Below are 19529 nucleotides of genomic sequence, written 5' to 3'. Positions count from 1 at the left end.
ATCATTAAGTAACTAGCCTTAAAAGATTCGTCCCGTGATTTACAGGTAAAACTGTGGAATTAGTTTTTGTTTTCAACTATATTTAATGTTCCATGCATATGACGCAAGATTCGATGTGACGGGGAATCTTGAAAAGTTTTTGGTTTTTGGAGTGAACTAAACAAGACCTAAGAGATTAAAGCTCATATACATGCATACATCACGTTAATTAACTGAACACAAAAAAAAAAGTTAAATAAATACATCCCCCATGATACAAACCCCTCTGGTTTTGCTCTCCCGGCCCTTCGCTCTCCCGGCACCCCCACCACCAGGGCTAGGAGGAGTCCCGTCCCTGCCCCTGCCCCTGCCCCTGCCGGCTGCCGTGCCGTCCATCCCACAGCCGCCCATCACCGGAGGACGACGCATCTATCCCCGCACTTTTTCCTTCCTGGCTTCCGATCCTCGCCGCGGTTAAACCCTTTCACGGCCGGCTTCCCCTCCCACCTCTGCTCAGCTCTGCCCCACCCCCCACCCCCACCCTTCCGTGAGCTCCAGCCAGGCCTCTCCGCGCGCGCGCCTATAAATGACAGCCCCGCCTCCCGGTCTCCCTCCAAGTTCAAACGCACGCTCGCACAGCCGGCCGACCGTGGCCCCCACCGCCACCATCGCCTGCCGCCGCCGGCCCGCCACTGTGCCGCTCGCGCTCGGGATTCCGTCCTATCGCGGCCGCTGCCTGCAAGCCGTTGGTACATAATTAAGCTGCGGTAATGGGGAGGGGGCCGCTGGGGTCGAAGCGGAGGGTGGCGGAGGGCGAGACGGAGCCGGAGGAGGAGGAGGAGGAGTCGGCGGCGGAGTACGAGGTGGAGGAGGTGCGCGACCACATCGCCTCCTCCCGCGGCAGCCGCCTCGCGCTCTTCGGCTCCGACCTCCGCCTCGGCCGCTTCCGCCCGCGCCGCCGCACCAGGCGCCGCCTGCTCGCCGGGGAAGTAGGCGCCGTCGAGGGCTTCTTCCACGACCTCGTCATCCACCCCGACAACAAGTACGTGATCAACTCTCCTGCCCCCAGCGATCTCGTTAATTTGGTTTCGAAGCTTCAAGCTTCCGCTTCCGGTTTCGCGTTCGCGCGCGCGCGCTGGCTGTTGCTGCTTCTGGAAGGTGACGGCGGCGGCGCGACGCGGCGCGCTAGATCGGTCGGCGTCCCCCGATCGGATGGCTCCCACGAATCGACAAATTGGTCGACCATGACCACGAAAACCCAATATTATTTTTTTGTAAATATAAAAAACCTTCATCCTCTGCATATACTATGTGTCGGCGGGTAATTACCAACCACGAATGCCCCAGCAGTGAATGTGAATCTCCCGAAAATTACTCTTTCTTTTTCAATCCGAAGCTCTATTTAAACGAATATTTGAAGCTTTTGGTTTGATCGATTTGACGCGTCGGATCATGTTGTGGATGACTACGCGACATGCATCTGAATGGTGAAGAGAGTGTGCATCAGCATCCCAGCCGCAAATTTCTCGCTAGTTGATGATGAGCTCGCCAGCTACGCAAGCTACTACTACTAGGTTTGCAGTTGGACAGCCACCCCGGTCACGGGGTACGCTTTGACGCCCACACAAATATTAGCCTTGCTTTAATTCAATCACGCTGCCTGTTGTTTCTGCACGAAAATCTATTTTTTTTTCTTTTCGTTTTAGTTTCTGAATGAATGCAGAGTTTTGTGACAGAGTCACTAGATATAGCCAAATAAGCCCCGGTAGTGTTTGTCAAATCGATTGGGGTCAGCAAATATGCTTTCTAGGTTCCACATAGCACAAGAAAAATGCTTTGCTAGATTCTGCATGTTACAATTGGTTAATATTAACATGACAACTTGAGGTTTAAAAAATCAGCCACCGCTTGATTTCGCATTTCTGCTAGCAGAATGAGCACACAGAAAGAAATATGTGTTGGGCAATAGAGATAGAAAGCATGCAAATAGACGAGTAGGAAAAAACTGAACGCTAAGAGTGAATTATTAATGTCTCAAAAGAATGATCTGAAAAAAAAAAAATCGCTTTCAGTAAGGGAAAAACAAACCTCAGTTAAAGAGGAAGCTGTATGAAGCATTCAAATTTTCCCAGAGATTGCTTTTCTCAATAGCATTCCTTTTTTTTATCATAGCTTAAATGAGCTCATCTTGAGGAATACAGGATCTTCTTAATTTCTGAATAGTGAATACAATAAACATGAGCTTAATATCCGGGCGGGCTATCAACATCGGTTTACATGTGTGCTTAGATGTTACCAGCAAAGATCAACCATTATTTATAACTCTAATATATAACAACGTTCAGTCTGCATGCTTATCACAACAGGACAACTAAGCTATAGCTTATAAAAACAACCTCCCCATATATGAAGGCCAACCAGGTGTACGGCAACTGAAGAGGTTAAGCACTCCGAGTTTCATTTGGTTACTTGGATGATTTGGACGTATAGGTTTGAACGGGCCTAAAGAATTCATCAGCATGCCCGGAGCTGTTTTGGACTCTTACCGAGAAGCCGGTAGTTTATCCTTTGCTGAAGCATCTGGGATAGCTGGTCTTGATGCATAGGTTGCCACTGTAAGGTCATGTGGTGATCTCCTTGACAGCTACACTATCAGTGTTGATTGGAACTTCTGTAGTTTCGATTAGCGGTGATCTCGCATAATCAAATCTGAGCTAGTGATAGTTTGCATATTTTGGAGTTTGAACACCATCAGCATGACAAGTTATGAATATGAGGCCATTTGTGGATTTAGTGAATTCATTTTTTTCTTTACTGAGCCTACTTACTAATTAGATCAATACTTGTTAGAATTCCTTTTAATATTTAGAACGTCACCAATATACTGTCCGCCAAATGACTTACACAACACTCCATTAACATCAAAATGTAATTTTCTGTTCAACCAGCTGTCAGTGTTACGCGTGGGATTAAAATTATTTGCATGGTAAAAGAAGTGAAATCTATTTCTCCCTTTCCTGGTGATTATGGAAGAAGATGAGGTGCTCCGCATCATCCAGATTTATATCATTTCAAATGGTACTTTTCGTGCTAGTTTATTGCTAGCAGGATCATTAGATGGGTGCAGAACAAGAGGATCCCACTCACGGCCACTTCACCTCAGACATGTGCATGTGCTCATAGGAATGGGATGTGTGTATGTACTCACCTGGAACGAATTTGGTCTACCTACTTCTTTTGACCTAACTAGCAAGCGTCGTGTGAGGTGATTGATGCTGTCTCTCAACACCATACCTTCCTAAGCTATAAATCATATGGCTGTGGTACTAGTGAATTGAACATATCCTTTTGCTTTCAATAAAATATATTTTTGTCAACTTGGACTTGGAGCCTGCTTTACCTAAATCTCACAAATGTTGAAGCACTATATAGCCGGTTACCTAAATCGATTGGTCAATTGGTGGTTATCATTTTGAGCTTCATGGAGAGCACTGGGGCTTCCCTTTTATAACGTTATTAATGCTAATTCATGCCATTCTAGCCAAACCTTAGAGTGAAATTTTATTACTGTCTAAACGTGTATATATGCTCACAAGGATGATAGTTTACTGAACTTGTGAATTACTTTTGGATGTTCTTCAGGTGGTATCGATTATGGACCAAGTTCATACTGGTTTGGGCAGTGTACAGTTCCTTCTTCACGCCCCTAGAATTTGGCTTCTACAGAGGACTCCCAAAAAACCTCTTTTTCCTGGATATAGCTGGACAGATTGCATTCCTTATCGACATTGTTGTGAAATTTTTTGTGGCATACCGTGACCCAGACACATATCGAATTGTCTACAATCCCACTGCTATTGCCCTCCGGTATTGCAAATCAAGCTTCATTTTTGATCTTCTTGGCTGCTTCCCATGGGATGTTATCTACAAGGTTACTCTCTTGCTAAAGAAAACTTTGAGCTCGTAAATTCTGGAATGGTGTTTATGCTGTAATCAACTTTTCGTTTTTCTGTAATGATTATTCTCTCATGATGAACTCCATAACAGGCTTGTGGAAGTAAAGAAGAAGTAAGATACCTGCTGTGGATTCGCTTGACACGGGTTACAAAGATTACAGAGTTCTTCTGGCGTTTAGAAAAGGACATACGTGTCAACTACCTTTTCACTAGGATAGTGAAGCTCATAGTTGTGGAACTCTACTGTACACACACAGCAGCCTGTATCTTCTATTACCTGGCTACGACACTTCCTGAATCAATGGAAGGATATACGTGGATTGGGAGTTTGCAGTTGGGGGACTACAAGTTTACACATTTCAGGGAGATCGATCTTGTCACACGCTATATAACATCATTATACTTTGCCATTGTCACCATGGCAACTGTTGGTAAGAAACTAAGATTTGTTCACATAATTTTCCAATACATAACTTCTGCCACTCCATTTTCATTTGTTTCTGAAAATCTTAACAAAACTATTTGTTTAAAGTAACTTAAATGTTCTTTTTTTTTCCTCTGCAGGTTATGGTGACATTCATGCTGTCAACATAAGGGAGATGATATTCATCATGATCTATGTTTCCTTTGACATGATTCTAGGAGCTTACCTGATCGGTAACATGACTGCCCTCATCGTGAAAGGCTCGAGAACTGAGCGGTTTAGGGACAAGATGAAAGAAGTGATCAGGTATATGAACAGAAATAAACTTGGAAAGGAAATAAGAGAACAGATCAAAGGACATTTGAGGTTGCAGTATGAGAGCAGCTACACTGAAGCTTCCGTCCTTCAGGATATCCCGATTTCTATCCGTGCAAAGGTGATGAGCCACAATTTCTTATTTTTCCATCCTTCTCTGAAGTAGATTTGAATACCATATTTCGGTATTCAGAAGACCTTCCTTCTATACTACATAGAACATGAACCGTCTTCTTGCAAGTTGCAACTGATGATAAATTGTATGGCACTTGCAGATTTCTCAAACACTGTATAAGCCATATATCGAAAGCATTCCACTGTTCAAGGGATGTTCCGCAGAGTTCATTCAACAGATTGTAAGTCTCCTCTCTTTCATCCCAATTATGTATGTTGATCTAATATATACTCTGCTGAATGAACTATATGGTAGGAAGAACTCCTCCAGCAGAGTACTTTTTAATTGTTGTGAACTTGTGATACTGTTCCCAATCCCAAGATTTACCTGTCATGTTCTGCTCTATAGGTGATCAGGTTGCAAGAGGAGTTCTTCCTACCAGGAGAAGTGATTTTGGAGCAAGGAAGTGCAGTCGATCAGTTATACTTCGTCTGCCACGGTGCACTGGTGAGTTCACGCCCATGAAAAAATTGTCAAAGCTTCGATGCAGTTTCTGTAACAATCTTATGCTTTAGTGAATTGATGCCTCTGTCTGAACTGAAACATGTTCTTGCTGTCTGCAGGAAGGTGTTGGCATCGGTGAAGACGGACAAGAAGAGACTCTGCTGATGCTGGAGCCAGAGAGCTCCTTCGGCGAGATCTCAATCCTCTGCAACATCCCGCAGCCCTACACGGTCCGCGTCTGTGAGCTCTGCCGGCTCCTGCGTCTCGACAAGCAGTCCTTCACCAACATCCTGGAGATCTACTTCGTCGACGGGAGGAGGATCCTGAGCAATCTCTCCGAGGTACATAGTCTCAAACGGCTCTACTTCTGTTCCCCATTGAATTCTCCGAGGTAGAAGCGTTGATTTGTGACTGGCTGGGTGCAGAGCGAGTATGGCGGACGGGTGAAGCAGCTGGAATCGGACATCACGTTCCACATCGGGAAGCAGGAGGCGGAGCTCACCCTGCGGGTCAACAGCGCAGCCTTCTACGGGGACCTGAACCAGCTGAAAAGCCTGATCCGGGCAGGGGCTGATCCCAAGAACACCGACTACGACGGCCGCTCCCCTCTGGTACCAGCAAAATGCCTCTTTGTCAATTCAACCTGTCATCTGCAGACTGCAGGCAATAAACTGAGATCAGCTCAAGATTGTGATGCGATCCGCGTTTTCTTCGCAGCATCTCGCGGCTTCCAGAGGGTACGAGGACGTCGTGCAATTCCTCATCAACGAAGGCGTTGACATCGACCATACCGGTATATGCCGCCATCCTCGATCCACTCATCTGTCTTTGTCATCCCTCTTGTCCAGTTTCTTTTCTAGGATTAGTCATTGCTACCAGTTTGACATTTTCTTGTCAGCAGACCAATTTGGGAACACGCCGTTGCTGGAGGCAGTGAAGCAGGGGCACGAACGGGTGGCAGCTCTGCTCTTCACCAAGGGTGCCAAGCTGAACCTCAAGAACGCCGGCAGCCACCTGTGCACGGCGGTCGCCAAGGGTGACTCGGACTTCATCCGTCGCGCCCTGGCCTACGGCGCCGACCCAAACTGCAGGGACTACGACCACCGCACGCCGCTCCACATCGCCGCCGCCGAGGGCCTCTACCTCATCGCCAAGATGCTTGTCGAGGCCGGCGCCAGCGTGTTCGCCACAGACAGGTAACATCATTACATCAAAGCTTCATCTAAGTTAAGCCAAGTTCGCACTAGTTTCTAGATTATAATGCGAGTTTGGCCATAACAATAACAATGCGGGCGGGCGGTGCGCATGCAGATGGGGCACCACTCCGCTGGACGAAGCGCGCAAGTGCGGCGGCCGCACGCTGGGGGCGCTGCTGGAGGAAGCGCGGGCCAACGAGCTGGCCATGTTCCCAGAGCGCGGCGAGGAAGTGAGGGACAAGATGCACCCGCGACGGTGCTCGGTGTTCCCGTACCACCCGTGGCGGGCGGCGGGCACAGGCGAGGAGCGCCGGCGTATGGAGGGGGTGGTGCTGTGGATCCCGCACACCATCGAGAGCCTGGTCGCGTCGGCGCAGGAGAAGCTCGAGTTGCCGGGCCCGGCTTCGCGGCTGCGGCTGCTGTGCGAGGACGGGGCCAGGGTGCTCGACGTCGACATGGTCAATGACGGCCAGAAGCTCTACCTGGTCGGAGGCGAGGACGGCGATCAGAAAGATGGTCAGTAGATTGGGCATGGTGTACGTACGTCACTCTTTTCTTCTCGCGGAGCTACTAGCTCCGTGCGTGGCATTGCATGCGACGGTTGTTGTTTTGCATGGCTATATATATGCGTTCAGTAAAAGAAAATGGAGTCACGTCCATCATCCGTGCTGGAAACTGTACAACAACTATAAATTGGCAATCATGTAAGATGTGAAATGAAAATGCAATGTGACGAAACAACCAAGCAAACAGCCAAACAGGCTATCCATCACACAGAGCTCAATCATTATTTCCTCTCTTTTGTTTCTTTTTTTCCCCCGAGGGCCGAGCTCAATTATTCGATTCAGCAATAAGCTGCATCTTCTTTTGTTCCATTCGTCTCAGTCAATGTGGTCGTGGACTCGTAGCCACATCCATCCACATGACGAATTTCATTCAGTTTTCCCAGCAAAGAACGCGGCCAGTCGATCCATGAGCGCGACGGCCTCACCGCAGACGGGCTTGAAGAGGAAGAAGACGTGGTCCTGGCCCTGGGACTCGAACCACTCCACCCTGCCGCGCCACCCTCTTGTTGCCTTGATGGCCTCGTAGTACGCCCTGTCCCTCGGCAGCAGGGAGTCCAGCTCCGCCGCGCAGACGAGCACCCTCTCGCACGGCAGGTCCCTCAGGCTCGGCGCCGCCGCGGCGACCAAGGGATTGACCCGCGGGTCGTCCACGCCGTCCGTCGCATCGGGGCACACGAACCCCCACAGCTTCTCCATCCTCGCCCTAGACGCCGGCGCCTCGCCGTCGACAGGCTCCCTGCCCCCGAACCCGGCGTGCAGGAGGACGGCACCCTCGATCCGCGGCAGCGTCGTCGGCCATCATAGCGACGTTGTGGTCGATGTTCCCGCCGGCGCTGTCGCCGGCCAGGAAGACGCGGCGCAGGTCGCCGTGGCGTGACAGCCAGGGGTCCCCGTCCCCGCCGTTGCCAGCGGAGGTTGTCCACGTGAACGCGCGGAAGGAGTCCTCGTAGCCTGCCGGCAGCGGGTGCTCTGGCGCGAGGCGGTAGTTCACGGAGACGATGAGAAGGCCGGCCTTCGCGGCCAGGGCGTTGAGGAACCGCTGGTAGACCGGAGACGCTGCCGACTGGGTGACGAAGCCGCCGCCGTGGAAGTAGACTAGCACCGGGAGCTTCTTGTCGTCGTCGTCGTTGGGCGGTGACCGGCGGGACCCGGTACCGGTAGCAGCCATGTCCGGGAGGTAGAGGCGGACGTAGAGGCCGGCGTCGCTGTCTATGACGACGTCTTTGGAGGTGACGCCGGTGGTGGGATCAAAGCCGGCCGGCACGGTCTCGGTGCCCATCAAGCGGTCGATGCGCCGGTCGCTGTAGATGCGGAAGTACGGAGTGTCGAGGATGATGTCGGAGCTCGGATCCATGGCGAGGTTGCAGCGGCAGGTGGGGAGTGGGGACAAGGCAGCGCTAGCTGGAGATCGGATGGGCCAAGAGCCCGAGACTACTCCCAACTGCCCAAGTCTTAGCGACACCGAGCCAACCAATTAAAGCCACTTGCAATTCGATATTAAGGCCTTGGAGTTCTTCTAGTATCACTACCACTAGTCAAAACACTAGGGAATCCTTACTAGAAGGTATTTACAAGAAAAAGTTTATACTAAATTTTGAATGCTAAAACACTAGGAGAATCCCACACTACTAGGAGAAATTAAAAAATCTGGTTGTGCTTGTTTAGTTCTGAAAAGATTTCGGATTTCGGTACTGTAGTATTTTTGTTTTTATTTGACAAATATTATCTAATCATAAACTAACTATGCTCAAAAGATTCATCTCGTGATTTACAGTAAACTATATAATTAGTTTTTATTTTTGTCTATATTTAATACTTAATGTATGTGCCGCAAGATTCGATATGACAGGAAATCTTGAATTTTTTTTAGATTTCGAGGTGAACTAAACAAGGCGAAGATGTGGAGACTGTGAGAGAGTGGAGAGGTCCATGTCCATCGGCGGAAGCGTAGAAATTGCCGTGTAGAATGCTGGCGAGGAAATTTCCACGAGGAAGACACGAAGCTGTGACGGACCACAATGGCAAATGTATACTCCTGAGCCCGTAGTACGTAAGCACTTTCGACCCATTGGGCCCATGCGGACTTAATACTGTGCAGACATCGATGGGCCTCTTTTGACTGTTGGACTCCGATAGAGGAAAAGCCTATAATTCCAACCTTTGGTGGCGCACTGAAGGATGAAAGAAAAAAAAAAAAAGAAGTTGCCTTATATATATATCTCCTTAAACTATGTCATGATCTTTTTTTTTCATCAAACTTCGAAAGTAGACATCTTATACCCTCTTAATTCCCACAAACGTTTAAATTACCAACCAGGTTAGAAGTGGTTTTCAAGGTAGTTTTAACTTTTATAGTTAATTAAAAGAGTAAATATTTGATAAAGATTTTAAACTACAAAAATATTTCTAAGCTTCTATAAATTTTAAAACAAATGTGGCCCTGTTTGTTTTATTGAAATTTGGCTACTGCTGCTTATGCTAATTTCTTGTACACTATTCCTTTGATGCAAGTACTGTTGAAGTAGTGCTGAAAAATAATACCATAGGATCTGCTTGGTTGGCTTCCAATTCTATGTGCCTAACCTAACCAAAATTATGGCAAGCCAAAACCATCAATTGGTTCATCAGTGGCGGAGCTAGGGAACTTTCACGACTAGGGCCAATACTATGAACCACAAACATCGGGTCACATGTTAATGGACAAAAGTCATGCTAATATATATTTAGCTGGAAAAAACAAAGAGAATACTCTAGTGTTTTTTCCCACGCCTAGGGCCATGGCCATATTGGCCCTAGGCTTATATCCGCCACTGGGTTCATTGTCAATGAATTGGCATACTAATGTTTTTTTTTGCCAAAGTTTGGGCAACTCTCTAGAAACTTCTTATAAATTGCATAAGATAGAAAAAAAATGTTTTTTACTATTGTTATGACACTCAACCAAGTACTGCTAATTTTAGTGCTAATGAATCTAAACAAGCCGTTAAATGCATCTGTGCTAGTTTTTAGCTAGCTAGCAATTAGCCTTTGGATCCAAATAGACCCTGAGTAACAGACGTGACCCAATGATAGTAAAGAGAAGAAAAACTAAAACCATAGCATAAAGATCACAATACCTTTTTAATTGTCATAAAAAATAATATATTTTATTATGGTATTTATGGAATTGTCTTCATAAGAAGAGAGCAATGATTGGACATGGATTAGGAGGTGTTTGGTTGAAAGGAATAAAGTTTAATATATAATGTAGCACATTTGTAACTATAGTAGTCAGTGTTCAATCATAAACTAATTAAATTTAAAAAAAATCGTCTTATAAATTATTATCTACCTATGTTTTTAGTTTCGTAAATAGTCTATATTTAATAGTTTATGTATATGTCTAAATATTGGCATAGATGGACCCAGGTTAGAACTAATAGGACAGTGGCCCTAGTTGTCAACTCGTCATGGCGAAAGAACACCAGGCAGCCCCAATATGTTTTACATACATTTGATGCAAGTAACACACCCCGACTCATGACTCGTGATTTGCCATCCTCTTGCATCCCGTTCCCAGTTCCTAGGATCAGCGTGTTTAGAGTTTGATAACACACACAGTCTTGTTTAGAGTTTGGAGTGCACAAAATTCATAGCAAGTCCCCTTTCGAATCCCCCTCAATTTCCCTTCGAATTCTTTTTTTTAAATCTCCCTTTTGATCCCATCTTTAAATTCCTTTATTCATAAATGGGAAACTCCTTCTCCCTTGGGCCAAAATCCTTCTCTTCTCCTCTCCCATTTGGCCCAGCACCCCTGTCGGCCCGCTCATGCCCTCCCCTTCCACTCCTCGGCCCAGCTGTCGAGTGGAGCGAGCCCAGCCGGCCACCTCCACCTCCACTCGGGCCCACAAGCGCCACCGGCCCAAGGCCCAGTCGACCCACTCGTCCCCCCTAACCCTAGCAGGCCGAGGAGCACCCTCAGCATCCGCCACTGCTGCTCCCCTGTTCCCAAGCGCCGCCGTCTCCCTCCCCCTCTGCAAGCACTACGCCGAGCACCGCCGAGCTACCCCACCACGACCAAGCCCGAGCCGCAACACCGCTCGTCACCGAGCTCGCCGTGTCGTGCTCCCCGTCCGGCCCGGCTTGGACCCCGACGAGCACAGCACCGCGGGCAGCGATCGGACCTACTCACGACGCCGGCCACGACCCCGATGCCGCAACGTCGTGCTCACCGTGCTCCAGCTGCGCACCAACACGGGCATGCCGACCACGACGCCGAACAGGGTGTCGTCCCCACCGCACCAGCAGCGATCCCGAAGCCTCCTCGTCGCCAAGCCCCTACAGCGCCGAACTCGCGATCCAAGCTGGCACCTTGGGCACCGACTCGGCCCTGACGCTGTGGTCACTGCCTAGTCACTGCCTTCTCTGCCGTCCACCATGTCGTCGACCCGCCGGCTCGTGCCGCCTGCTGTCCACAAGCTCCGGTCCCGCCGCTGCCTCTCCTCCACCTCCTCTCCCACCCCCAACACCCCAAACGCCACCGCCATACTCGCCGACCTCCTCCATGGGCACACCCCCTCTACCGCTACGCTGTCCCTCCTCCGCGCGTCGCCCGGCCTCGCCTCCGAGCTATACGGCCTCATCGGCGAGCCATCCCACGCCTTCACGCCTGCCTCCCTCGCTACCCTCCACTCCCTCGCGGCCCGCCACTGCATCCCGCCTCCCTCCGCGTCGCTCCTTTCCAAGCTCCTCGCGCGCTTCTCCTCCCCAGCCGACGCCGCAAGCTTCCTCCGCGACTCCCTCGCAGCGGGCGCGCCGGCGCCGGATGTTTCCACCTTCAACTCCCTCCTTTCCGCGCTCGGCCGCGCTGGCAACCTGCGCGGCATGACGGAGCTGTTCACCTCCATGCGAGAGGCCTCCGTCAAGCCCGATATCGTCACCTACGGGATACTTCTCAACAGGCTCTGCAAGGCAGGTCTTGTCGGGGACGCGCTCAAGGTGCTCGACCGAATGTCCAGCCCAGGCTCGGACGTCTGTGCGGATATTGTCATCTTGAACACCGTAGTGGATGGGCTGTGCAAGATTGGGAGGCTGCAGGATGCCATTGTGTTTGTGGATGAGCGGATGAGGCAAGTGCATGGATGTGCGCCCAACACTGTTACATATAACTGCTTGGCTGATGCGTGTTGCCGAGTGGGGGATATTGACATGGCTTGCCAAATTGTGGAGAGAATGGAGAAAGAGGGTGTGACACCGAATGTTATCACGATGAACACAATTGTTGGTGGCTTATGCCGAGTTGGCAGGGTTGGTGCTGCACTGGATTTCTTCCGTGAGAAGAGGACAACTTGGCTGGAGGCAAGGGGCAATGCTGTGACCTATAGCACTTTGGTTAGTGCTTTCCTCCATTGCAACAATGTGGCCCTGGCCATGGAGTTGTTCCATGAGATGGCGGACCAAGGGTATCCACCAGATGCAGTCATGTATTTCACCATGATATCTGGATTGACACAAGCAGGGAGGCTGGTGGATGCTTGCAACATTGCGGCATCAATGAAGAAGGCAGGATTTAAGTTGGACAGAAAAGCATACAACATTCTGATTGGTGGATTTTGCCGGAAGAAAAGGTTGCATGAGGCCCATCAGTTGTTTGAGGAAATGAAAGGAGCTGGTCTTCAGCCAGATGTGTACACCTACAATACCCTGTTGTCTTGTTTGTGCAAAGCAGGAGATTTCTCAGCTGTGGATGAATTATTGGGGAATATGATTGATGATGGCTGTCAGCCTTCTGTGGTCACTTTTGGTACACTTGTACATGGATATTGCAAAGCTGGTAAAACAGATGAGGCATTAAAAATTTTCAGGTCCATGGGTGAGGCTAGGATTCAACCCAACACCGTAATATACAATACTCTAATTGATTTCCTTTGCAAGAGCAGAGAAGTTGATGTAGCTATCAAGCTGTTTGATGAGATGAGGGAAAACAATGTGCCTGCAAATGTGACAACCTACAATGCATTGTTGAAAGGTCTTCAAGATAAGAACATGCCAGAAAAGGCTTTTGAACTTATGGACCAGATGAAAGAAGAGAGGTGCACTCCTGATTATGTGACTATGGATGTTCTCATGGAATGGCTGCCTGAAATTGGTGAAACAGAGAGATTAAAATGTTTCATGGAGCAAAGGGATGAAAAGGTTAATCATGCCTTACATGTTTGACCATGAAATGAATTTTGTATCATATTAACTAGAGTTGCAATGTCTGTGTTTAATTCATAACTGGAAGATCAATTTGACTTGGTTGACACAAGAATTTGGAAACCATTTTCTGAATCCTAGCTAGCCTCATGAGATGGATTCCTTGGTCAGAATTGGTTGCATCCATAGCCTGTATTGTAGAAGTGTTCGTTCAGTTTTAGGGGCCATAAGGCATAATTGATTCAGGGCAAGTTATTTGGCACATGTTGTGGCAACTCATATGGTTCTTTTGTTTCCAATCAGGTCTTTGCAAGTTAGGTACTATTTCATTTCCTTTGTCTTGTTTTGGAGATTTACAGTTGATGTAGAATGTAGAAAAATGGATTTGCAGTTCAAGCCTATTAACTCTAGCCCCTATTAGATGACAGTTGAACAGACACCAATGTACCAAATCATTCTCGAGACCACTCTATATCAACTGAAGTCCTTATTCTTCAACAGATAATGTTGAATAATTTTTGTTAGAAAAAAAGAATAAATGTTAAGGGCACAGCCATATGTAGTTAATGTTTGGAACCCTCTAGCATGAACCTTGGTTAGAACAAAGGCCCTCTTGCAAACGATATATTCCGTTTTTTTAGTTTATATGCTTTTAAGTCTTCTGCCCCCTAAATCTTCTTATATGAATGCAGTATGATTGAATTTGATTTTTCAATTATAGAATCCTTCATATACAGCTTGCTTGACAACTGTACAAATATGTGTTGCGCGCCTGCGCCCGTGCCCTATCACAGAAAGGAAAATTATTAGGAATTCACCTTCTGTTTGTTAGTTTTGAGATTGCATGACCAAATATAGAGCAAGGATTAAACTTCTCGTCACATAGTGCTGTGTCTTTGAATTAGCCTATATTAGCAAACCTGTCCAGACTTCCAAGCAGGACTCAGAACTTCTGAACAGTTACAGTTGAAGCTCCAATTGGTGTTAGGCCTATTTCAAGAAATTTGAAAAAGTGCCGTACACTTATAAGAAACTGAAATAAGCAATTTCTTCTCTTGTTTGCCTACTTTCCAATTGCTGCACATGTGAAGTACCGTAAGAGAATTCTCAATGTGGGCATGGACATCATAATTACACAACAGAGTCTTAGCCTTGCAAATGTCAACAAACTGAATAGCCTCGCTGTTAGTTTGAGTGCACTTCTGACAACAAATCACACGTAAGAGTGACAACTCATAAGTCGTACCTTCATGCAATAGTACACAACTCTCCCTATATGTGTGAGTAATAAAATCTGTAATATGTTCAAATGTTGCAAATCCCTGGAGTAACATGTGAACTCATCTTCTGCAGGACCTGCAAAAAGGAAAACTCCAGAACCACCCATAACAATTGAAACTGGAGCAGAGATTGAACTGGTGGCAAGGTTGTCGGTGGTACACATTTTGTCAGTTGATGACAACCATGTATGTGGACTTGCTCCTGCCAGTTGTTCCTCTTGCTGGAAATTCATGAGCTACACTTCTGCATAAGCATAAAGGTCAGACGAAAGCAAGTTGGCTTGGCAGGATTTCTGTGTCATGTCCCTTGCAACTCCAGTGATCTGCTGTTGTGGTCCGTGAAAGAAATCTCATTTCATGCCTCCTGCCTCCTGGCCCCTGTAGTGGTTAGCGATACTGGTGGATGGTGTTGCCATGAAGAGATGCCTAGCTAAGAAAGACAAGGGTAGGAGAGAACAACAAATTAAAGACAAAACACCAAGTGCATTCATTACTCTCAGTTTTTTCATAGACCTCGCCAACTGTACTTCAGCTCATGAGCATATCCTGAAGCACCGTGTCAAATGTGGTGACGGTGTATTCAACAGCTGGTTTTAGATTTGAAGAGGGTGACGATGTTTTGCTTACTTTTATGTGTTGCCTGTCGTGCAGGGAGGTGCCAAGTTGACAATGAAGCCACCCTTTGTTGGAACCAGAAGCGAGTACCGTCAGCTGTAACTTTTCTGAAGCCAGACTCCCCAGATTTCTACAGACTACAGTCTAGCTGGGCATTTTTTCTCGGAACAACGTGCTTCAGACCAAGTTTAGTATTGTTCTGATGAAAAGGAACCCGTACCGCGCCGTGCGCGCATCACGGCTGAAGGAGCAAGACGGAGAGCCGTACAAGTCACTGCCTTGCGTCTTCGGTCTTTCCTTTGAAGTGTTCTTAGGTTTGTGTTGCCTAATATGGATGTCGTTGCTGGCTGGACCTGGTCAGAACTCGGGCACCGGCGTGGGGAAACAGAACAACCCACATGATCCCCGAAGTACCACTCGAGGTACTATTCTTGACTGTAGCTTCATATTTAGACACACAGCTGCAGTTGTAACCTTATTTTCTTGCTAAGAGCTACAGTTGACCTGGAACTGAAGATCGATGTGTTTACTTTTACCTGTCGTGCAGGGAGGTGACAGAGTTTGGAGCCTGCCGGTCCACTGGAACAGTGACGGACCCTCTGACCAGGACTGCTACAGTTTACTTCGGGTATTTTCTCGGAAGTTGGAACAGAAGAATGCCTCATGTCTCATGAGGCCGGGATCGTAGAATTTTGCCTGCCTGCCTGCCTGCCTTGCTGCGACCAAGAGCTCCACGTCTCCGTCGCCGGGGCAAAGCCGTGCCGCACGGGACGAGGAAATTCACGGCACATCACGTATAGGCAGGAGGACCGAGAGTTGTGCAAGTCAGGATCTCCCCGTCTCTTGCTTCAAGTGTTGCGTTGCCTACATGCATTCTTGACCTAGCTGGATAGTAGGTGAGTGTAGTAACTAGTCAAATCTTGTGCAAGGGCATGGGCAAAACGTTACATGATTTGCCAATACCATGTCGGATGTGATCTAACGGTTTCTGATAGTCAGACAGATACCGTGCAGCACTGAAACTCTGGCCTTGTTTAGTTGCCACCGAAAAAGTTTTCAAGATTCCACGTCACATCGAATCTTGCGGCAAATGCATGAAGCACTAAATATAAACGAAAACAAAAACTAATTACACAGTTTGCCTGTAAATCGTGAGACGAATCTTTTGATACTAGTTAGTCTATAATTGGACAATATTTGCCACAAACAAACGAAAATGCTACAGTAGCGAAATCCAAAAAGATTTCGCATCTAAACAAGGCCTCTGGGAACTTTGCGATGATGGCAGATTTAACAAGCTAGGCAAAGTTTATTTGGGCCTTGTTTAGTTCCGAAAACTGAAAAGTTTTCGGAACTGTAGCACTTTCGTTTGTTTGTGGTAAATATTGTCTAATCATAGACTAACTAGAGTCAAAAGATTCGTCTCGTGATTTACGGTCAAACTGTGTGATTAGTTTTTGTTTTCGTCTATATTTAATGCTTCATGCATGTGCCGCAAGATTCGATATGACAGGGAATCTTGAAAACTTTTTGGATTTCGAGGTGAACTAAACAAAGCCTTGAAACAAGCCAGCCGCTGCTCGAACCTAACGTTGACGTACTATCTTAACGACAAGACGAGGCTGATGATAGAATCTTCTGGCCAACCTCTTGAGCGCTTTCTTGGAAACGGCGATACTGAGATTTGACTTGGATTGGAGGAACATCCCATCATCCAAGGTGAAAACTCTGACCAGACCAAGGACGAGCGTGCATGCTTGATCGCCGTGCAATGATGCAATTTCGTTTGTATTTGGTGAACATTTTTTGAATTTGACTATTGTAGCACTTTCGTTTGTATTTGATAATTATTATCTAACCAGATTTAAAAAAATTATTTCACAAATTACAAACAAATTACATAATTAGTTATTTTTTATTTATATTTAGTGTTTCATGTATACGTCCAAACATTCGATATGACAGAAAATCTTAAAATTTTTTGAAAACTAAACAAAGCCGAGGCCAAGAATTCCGAGCCCCGGACGACCGTGTGTGGACGACGAAGAGGACCAAATTCGTACGGAAGTGCCCGGTGCCGCCGCACATGATCCTAATGAAAAAACCGATCCGCCGCTGACGACCAAGAACGTCCATGACAGGGGATTGTTAAATTCTGGGATGAGTCAAACTAGTCCCCTCCATCCAAACGGCCAAACCTGCCTTGCCTTGTCTCACAGGGCTTTCACCCGGTCAAACTCTAACCACTTCCTCCCCGTCTAAGGCCTTGTTTAGTTCAAAAAAATTTATAATTTTTTTTTCAAATTTTCCATTATATCTAATCTTGCAACACATGTATAGAGTGTTAAATATAGATAAAAAACTAATTACACAGTTTGCCTGTAATTTGCGAGACGAATCTTTTAAACCTAGTTAATATTTAATTAAATAATACTTCATTTGTCAAATACAAACAAAAGTGCTACAGTGTCAATTTCCCAAAAAATTTTGGAACTAAACAAGGCCTAAACAAAAATACTCTTGAGAGCAGAAACACACCACTAGCTTTCTCCCTGTTGAACAATGGTGGCCCAATGCAAGTAGAGGTAGGCCTTGTTTAGTTCACCCTGAAAACCAAAAAATTTTCAAGATTTCCCGTCACATCGAATCTTGTGGCACATGCATAAAACATTAAATATAGACGAAAATAAAAACTAATTACACAGTTTAGCTGTAAATCACGAGACGAATCTTTTGATCCTAGTTAGTCCATGATTAGATAATATTTGTCATAAACAAACGAAAGTACTACAGTGCCGAAAACTTTTTACTTTTCGAAACTAAACAAGGCCGCCTTGCTGCCAGGACGGACGGTGTTGGTCCAACTATAACTAATCGGTACCCTTGACTGATCAATCCGGCGCCAAAGTGCTGCAATTCGCATGCTCCAAAGTCATTGCCCTGTCACATGCACGCATGGGTCAACACGGCAGCTAGGCCTCCGACGTTTGACCTCCTCGCCGGCGAGCGGGCTCATTTCGTCGCCGCCGTACGTGCGGCCCGGTCCCACTGACGAGAGCGAAAAGGAATTGCCACCATTAATTCCCGACAGGCAGGCACGCATGGCGTGGCGCCGGCCGGTGCAATGCAAATGAAGCGAAACGGATCGGCGCCGTCCGGCGACTTTTCTGATGAACGCGCTGCGCTGCTGCATGCGCGCGGTGGCAATCCGCGAACGAAAACCAAGTCACCGCACGGAACCGCCAGTGCAACTTCCACCACCGTACCCGCGCGCCCGAGATCGCAATGCCCTCTTCGTCCAGCTCTGCACACCCACCCTCCTATATATACACGCCACGACCCGTTCCATGGCTATACCTACCTACTTTGCTTGCACGGCCGGACGTAGAAGCAAGATCAGGGAGAGCGAGAAGAGAGCAGCAACAAGTAGTTCGGTTCGGCCATGGCAATGGTGGTCACCATGAGGAGGAAGAGGGGAGGGCTTGTTCTACCGGTGGCGGTGATCATGGCGGTGGTGCTGTTCTTGGCCGTGCTCGGCGGCGGCGCGGAGGCGCGGCCCTTGAGCGGCGGCGACGGCGGCGGCTGGGCGGTCACCGGGGACGCGCCGCTGCCGACGACAGGCGGCGTCTTCATTGTCGAGACGCTCCGGCGGCTGTACCTGCAGCAGCTCGGGGCGGGACCGTCGTGCCAGACCAACAGCCCCAACAACGGCTGCCCGCCGCCATAGGATACGGCGTGGGTGGTGTGGTGGTGCCCGACGACGACGACGACGACGACGACAACGCCGTGTGTCTGGGTCGTCACGAGCTCTAATGATCTCGTCTTGTGCCGAGCGCGCGGTGCGTGGAGTAGGGTGTCACGTTCCAGAGATCCACGTACGACCAAGCTAGGGTGCCATCGCTCTGCTGGTTCTCCCATGCATGCATGGTTGCGCGCTCGCTCGCTCGACGATGTTCATGATGATGATGATGTGTTGGACATCAAGGTTTTCCCGTCGGCGTCGCTGATGACCGACGGTTGGATTTAATTTGTTGATTGATTTTGTTCGCGGTTTCTCCTGTGTAACTTTTGATTTGACCACGTACGCATGGTGTGTGGGCACGGCGTGCGTGGCAATTTGTACAGCAACATACATGTATAAGAAAGTCTGAATACTATTGTATATATAGGAAATAAATGTACAAATTCTTATCTTAGTGAATAAACGTACATGCATGAATATATATATATATATATATATATATATATATATACAAGTGCTATTCTACACCCTAGGTGTAGAATACTATTCTACACCAAACTGTTATACTGAGCAAAAGTCAGTATCATTCAGTATTCATGTTTTAATATTGTTCAGTATTTCGTGGTCCTGAGTGTTGGCCAAGTTGATACTGAACACTCT

At 47.6% G+C, this 19529-nt stretch overlaps 2 protein-coding genes and 1 pseudogene across 7 annotated transcripts; 2 read left to right on the top strand and 1 right to left on the bottom strand.

The window, feature by feature from the left end:
- On the top strand, positions 536 to 7261 carry LOC8061503 (potassium channel KOR1). Of its 2 annotated transcripts, none has more exons than XM_021449564.1 (11): positions 536 to 1021; positions 3622 to 3910; positions 4027 to 4366; positions 4500 to 4795; positions 4950 to 5030; positions 5198 to 5296; positions 5413 to 5634; positions 5719 to 5904; positions 6011 to 6086; positions 6195 to 6489; positions 6605 to 7261. In XM_021449564.1, the coding sequence occupies exons 1-11, from the start codon at positions 750 to 752 to the stop codon at positions 7011 to 7013; spliced, it is 2565 nt and encodes an 854-aa protein (XP_021305239.1). In that variant the 5' UTR covers positions 536 to 749; the 3' UTR covers positions 7014 to 7261. The 2 variants fall into 2 exon arrangements, with proteins under 2 accessions (XP_021305239.1, XP_021305240.1); XM_021449565.1 differs by lacking the exon at positions 536 to 1021 and adding an exon at positions 2956 to 3244.
- On the bottom strand, positions 7266 to 8774 carry LOC8065724 (annotated as a pseudogene).
- LOC8065723 (pentatricopeptide repeat-containing protein At3g61520, mitochondrial) lies at positions 11017 to 16206 on the top strand. 5 transcript variants are annotated; one of them, XM_021449945.1, is made up of 5 exons: positions 11017 to 13229; positions 14586 to 14772; positions 14897 to 14957; positions 15164 to 15549; positions 15675 to 16206. In XM_021449945.1, the coding sequence occupies exons 1-2, from the start codon at positions 11472 to 11474 to the stop codon at positions 14619 to 14621; spliced, it is 1794 nt and encodes a 597-aa protein (XP_021305620.1). In that variant the 5' UTR covers positions 11017 to 11471; the 3' UTR covers positions 14622 to 14772; positions 14897 to 14957; positions 15164 to 15549; positions 15675 to 16206. The 5 variants fall into 5 exon arrangements, with proteins under 5 accessions (XP_021305620.1, XP_021305621.1, XP_021305619.1 ...); XM_021449946.1 differs by lacking the exon at positions 14897 to 14957; XM_021449944.1 differs by having other exon boundaries at positions 14897 to 15549.

Source organism: Sorghum bicolor, chromosome 10, assembly GCF_000003195.3.
Source record: "Sorghum bicolor cultivar BTx623 chromosome 10, Sorghum_bicolor_NCBIv3, whole genome shotgun sequence".
In the NCBI taxonomy this organism is placed as follows: domain Eukaryota; kingdom Viridiplantae; phylum Streptophyta; class Magnoliopsida; order Poales; family Poaceae; genus Sorghum; species Sorghum bicolor.
This window is presented reverse-complemented; position numbering and strand designations above follow the sequence as displayed.

Excerpts from the sequence above, each read along its gene's own strand:
- LOC8065723 (XM_021449946.1), top strand. The coding sequence starts at position 11,472 with ATGTCGTCGACCCGCCGGCTCGTGCCGCCTGCTGTCCACAAGCTCCGG. Across the intron at positions 13,230-14,585 it reads TGGAGCAAAGGGATGAAAAG|GACCTGCAAAAAGGAAAACT; the intron begins GTTAATCATGCC and ends CATCTTCTGCAG.
- LOC8061503 (XM_021449564.1), top strand. The coding sequence starts at position 750 with ATGGGGAGGGGGCCGCTGGGGTCGAAGCGGAGGGTGGCGGAGGGCGAG. Across the intron at positions 5,297-5,412 it reads TCGTCTGCCACGGTGCACTG|GAAGGTGTTGGCATCGGTGA; the intron begins GTGAGTTCACGC and ends TGCTGTCTGCAG. Across the intron at positions 5,905-6,010 it reads ACGACGGCCGCTCCCCTCTG|CATCTCGCGGCTTCCAGAGG; the intron begins GTACCAGCAAAA and ends TTTTCTTCGCAG.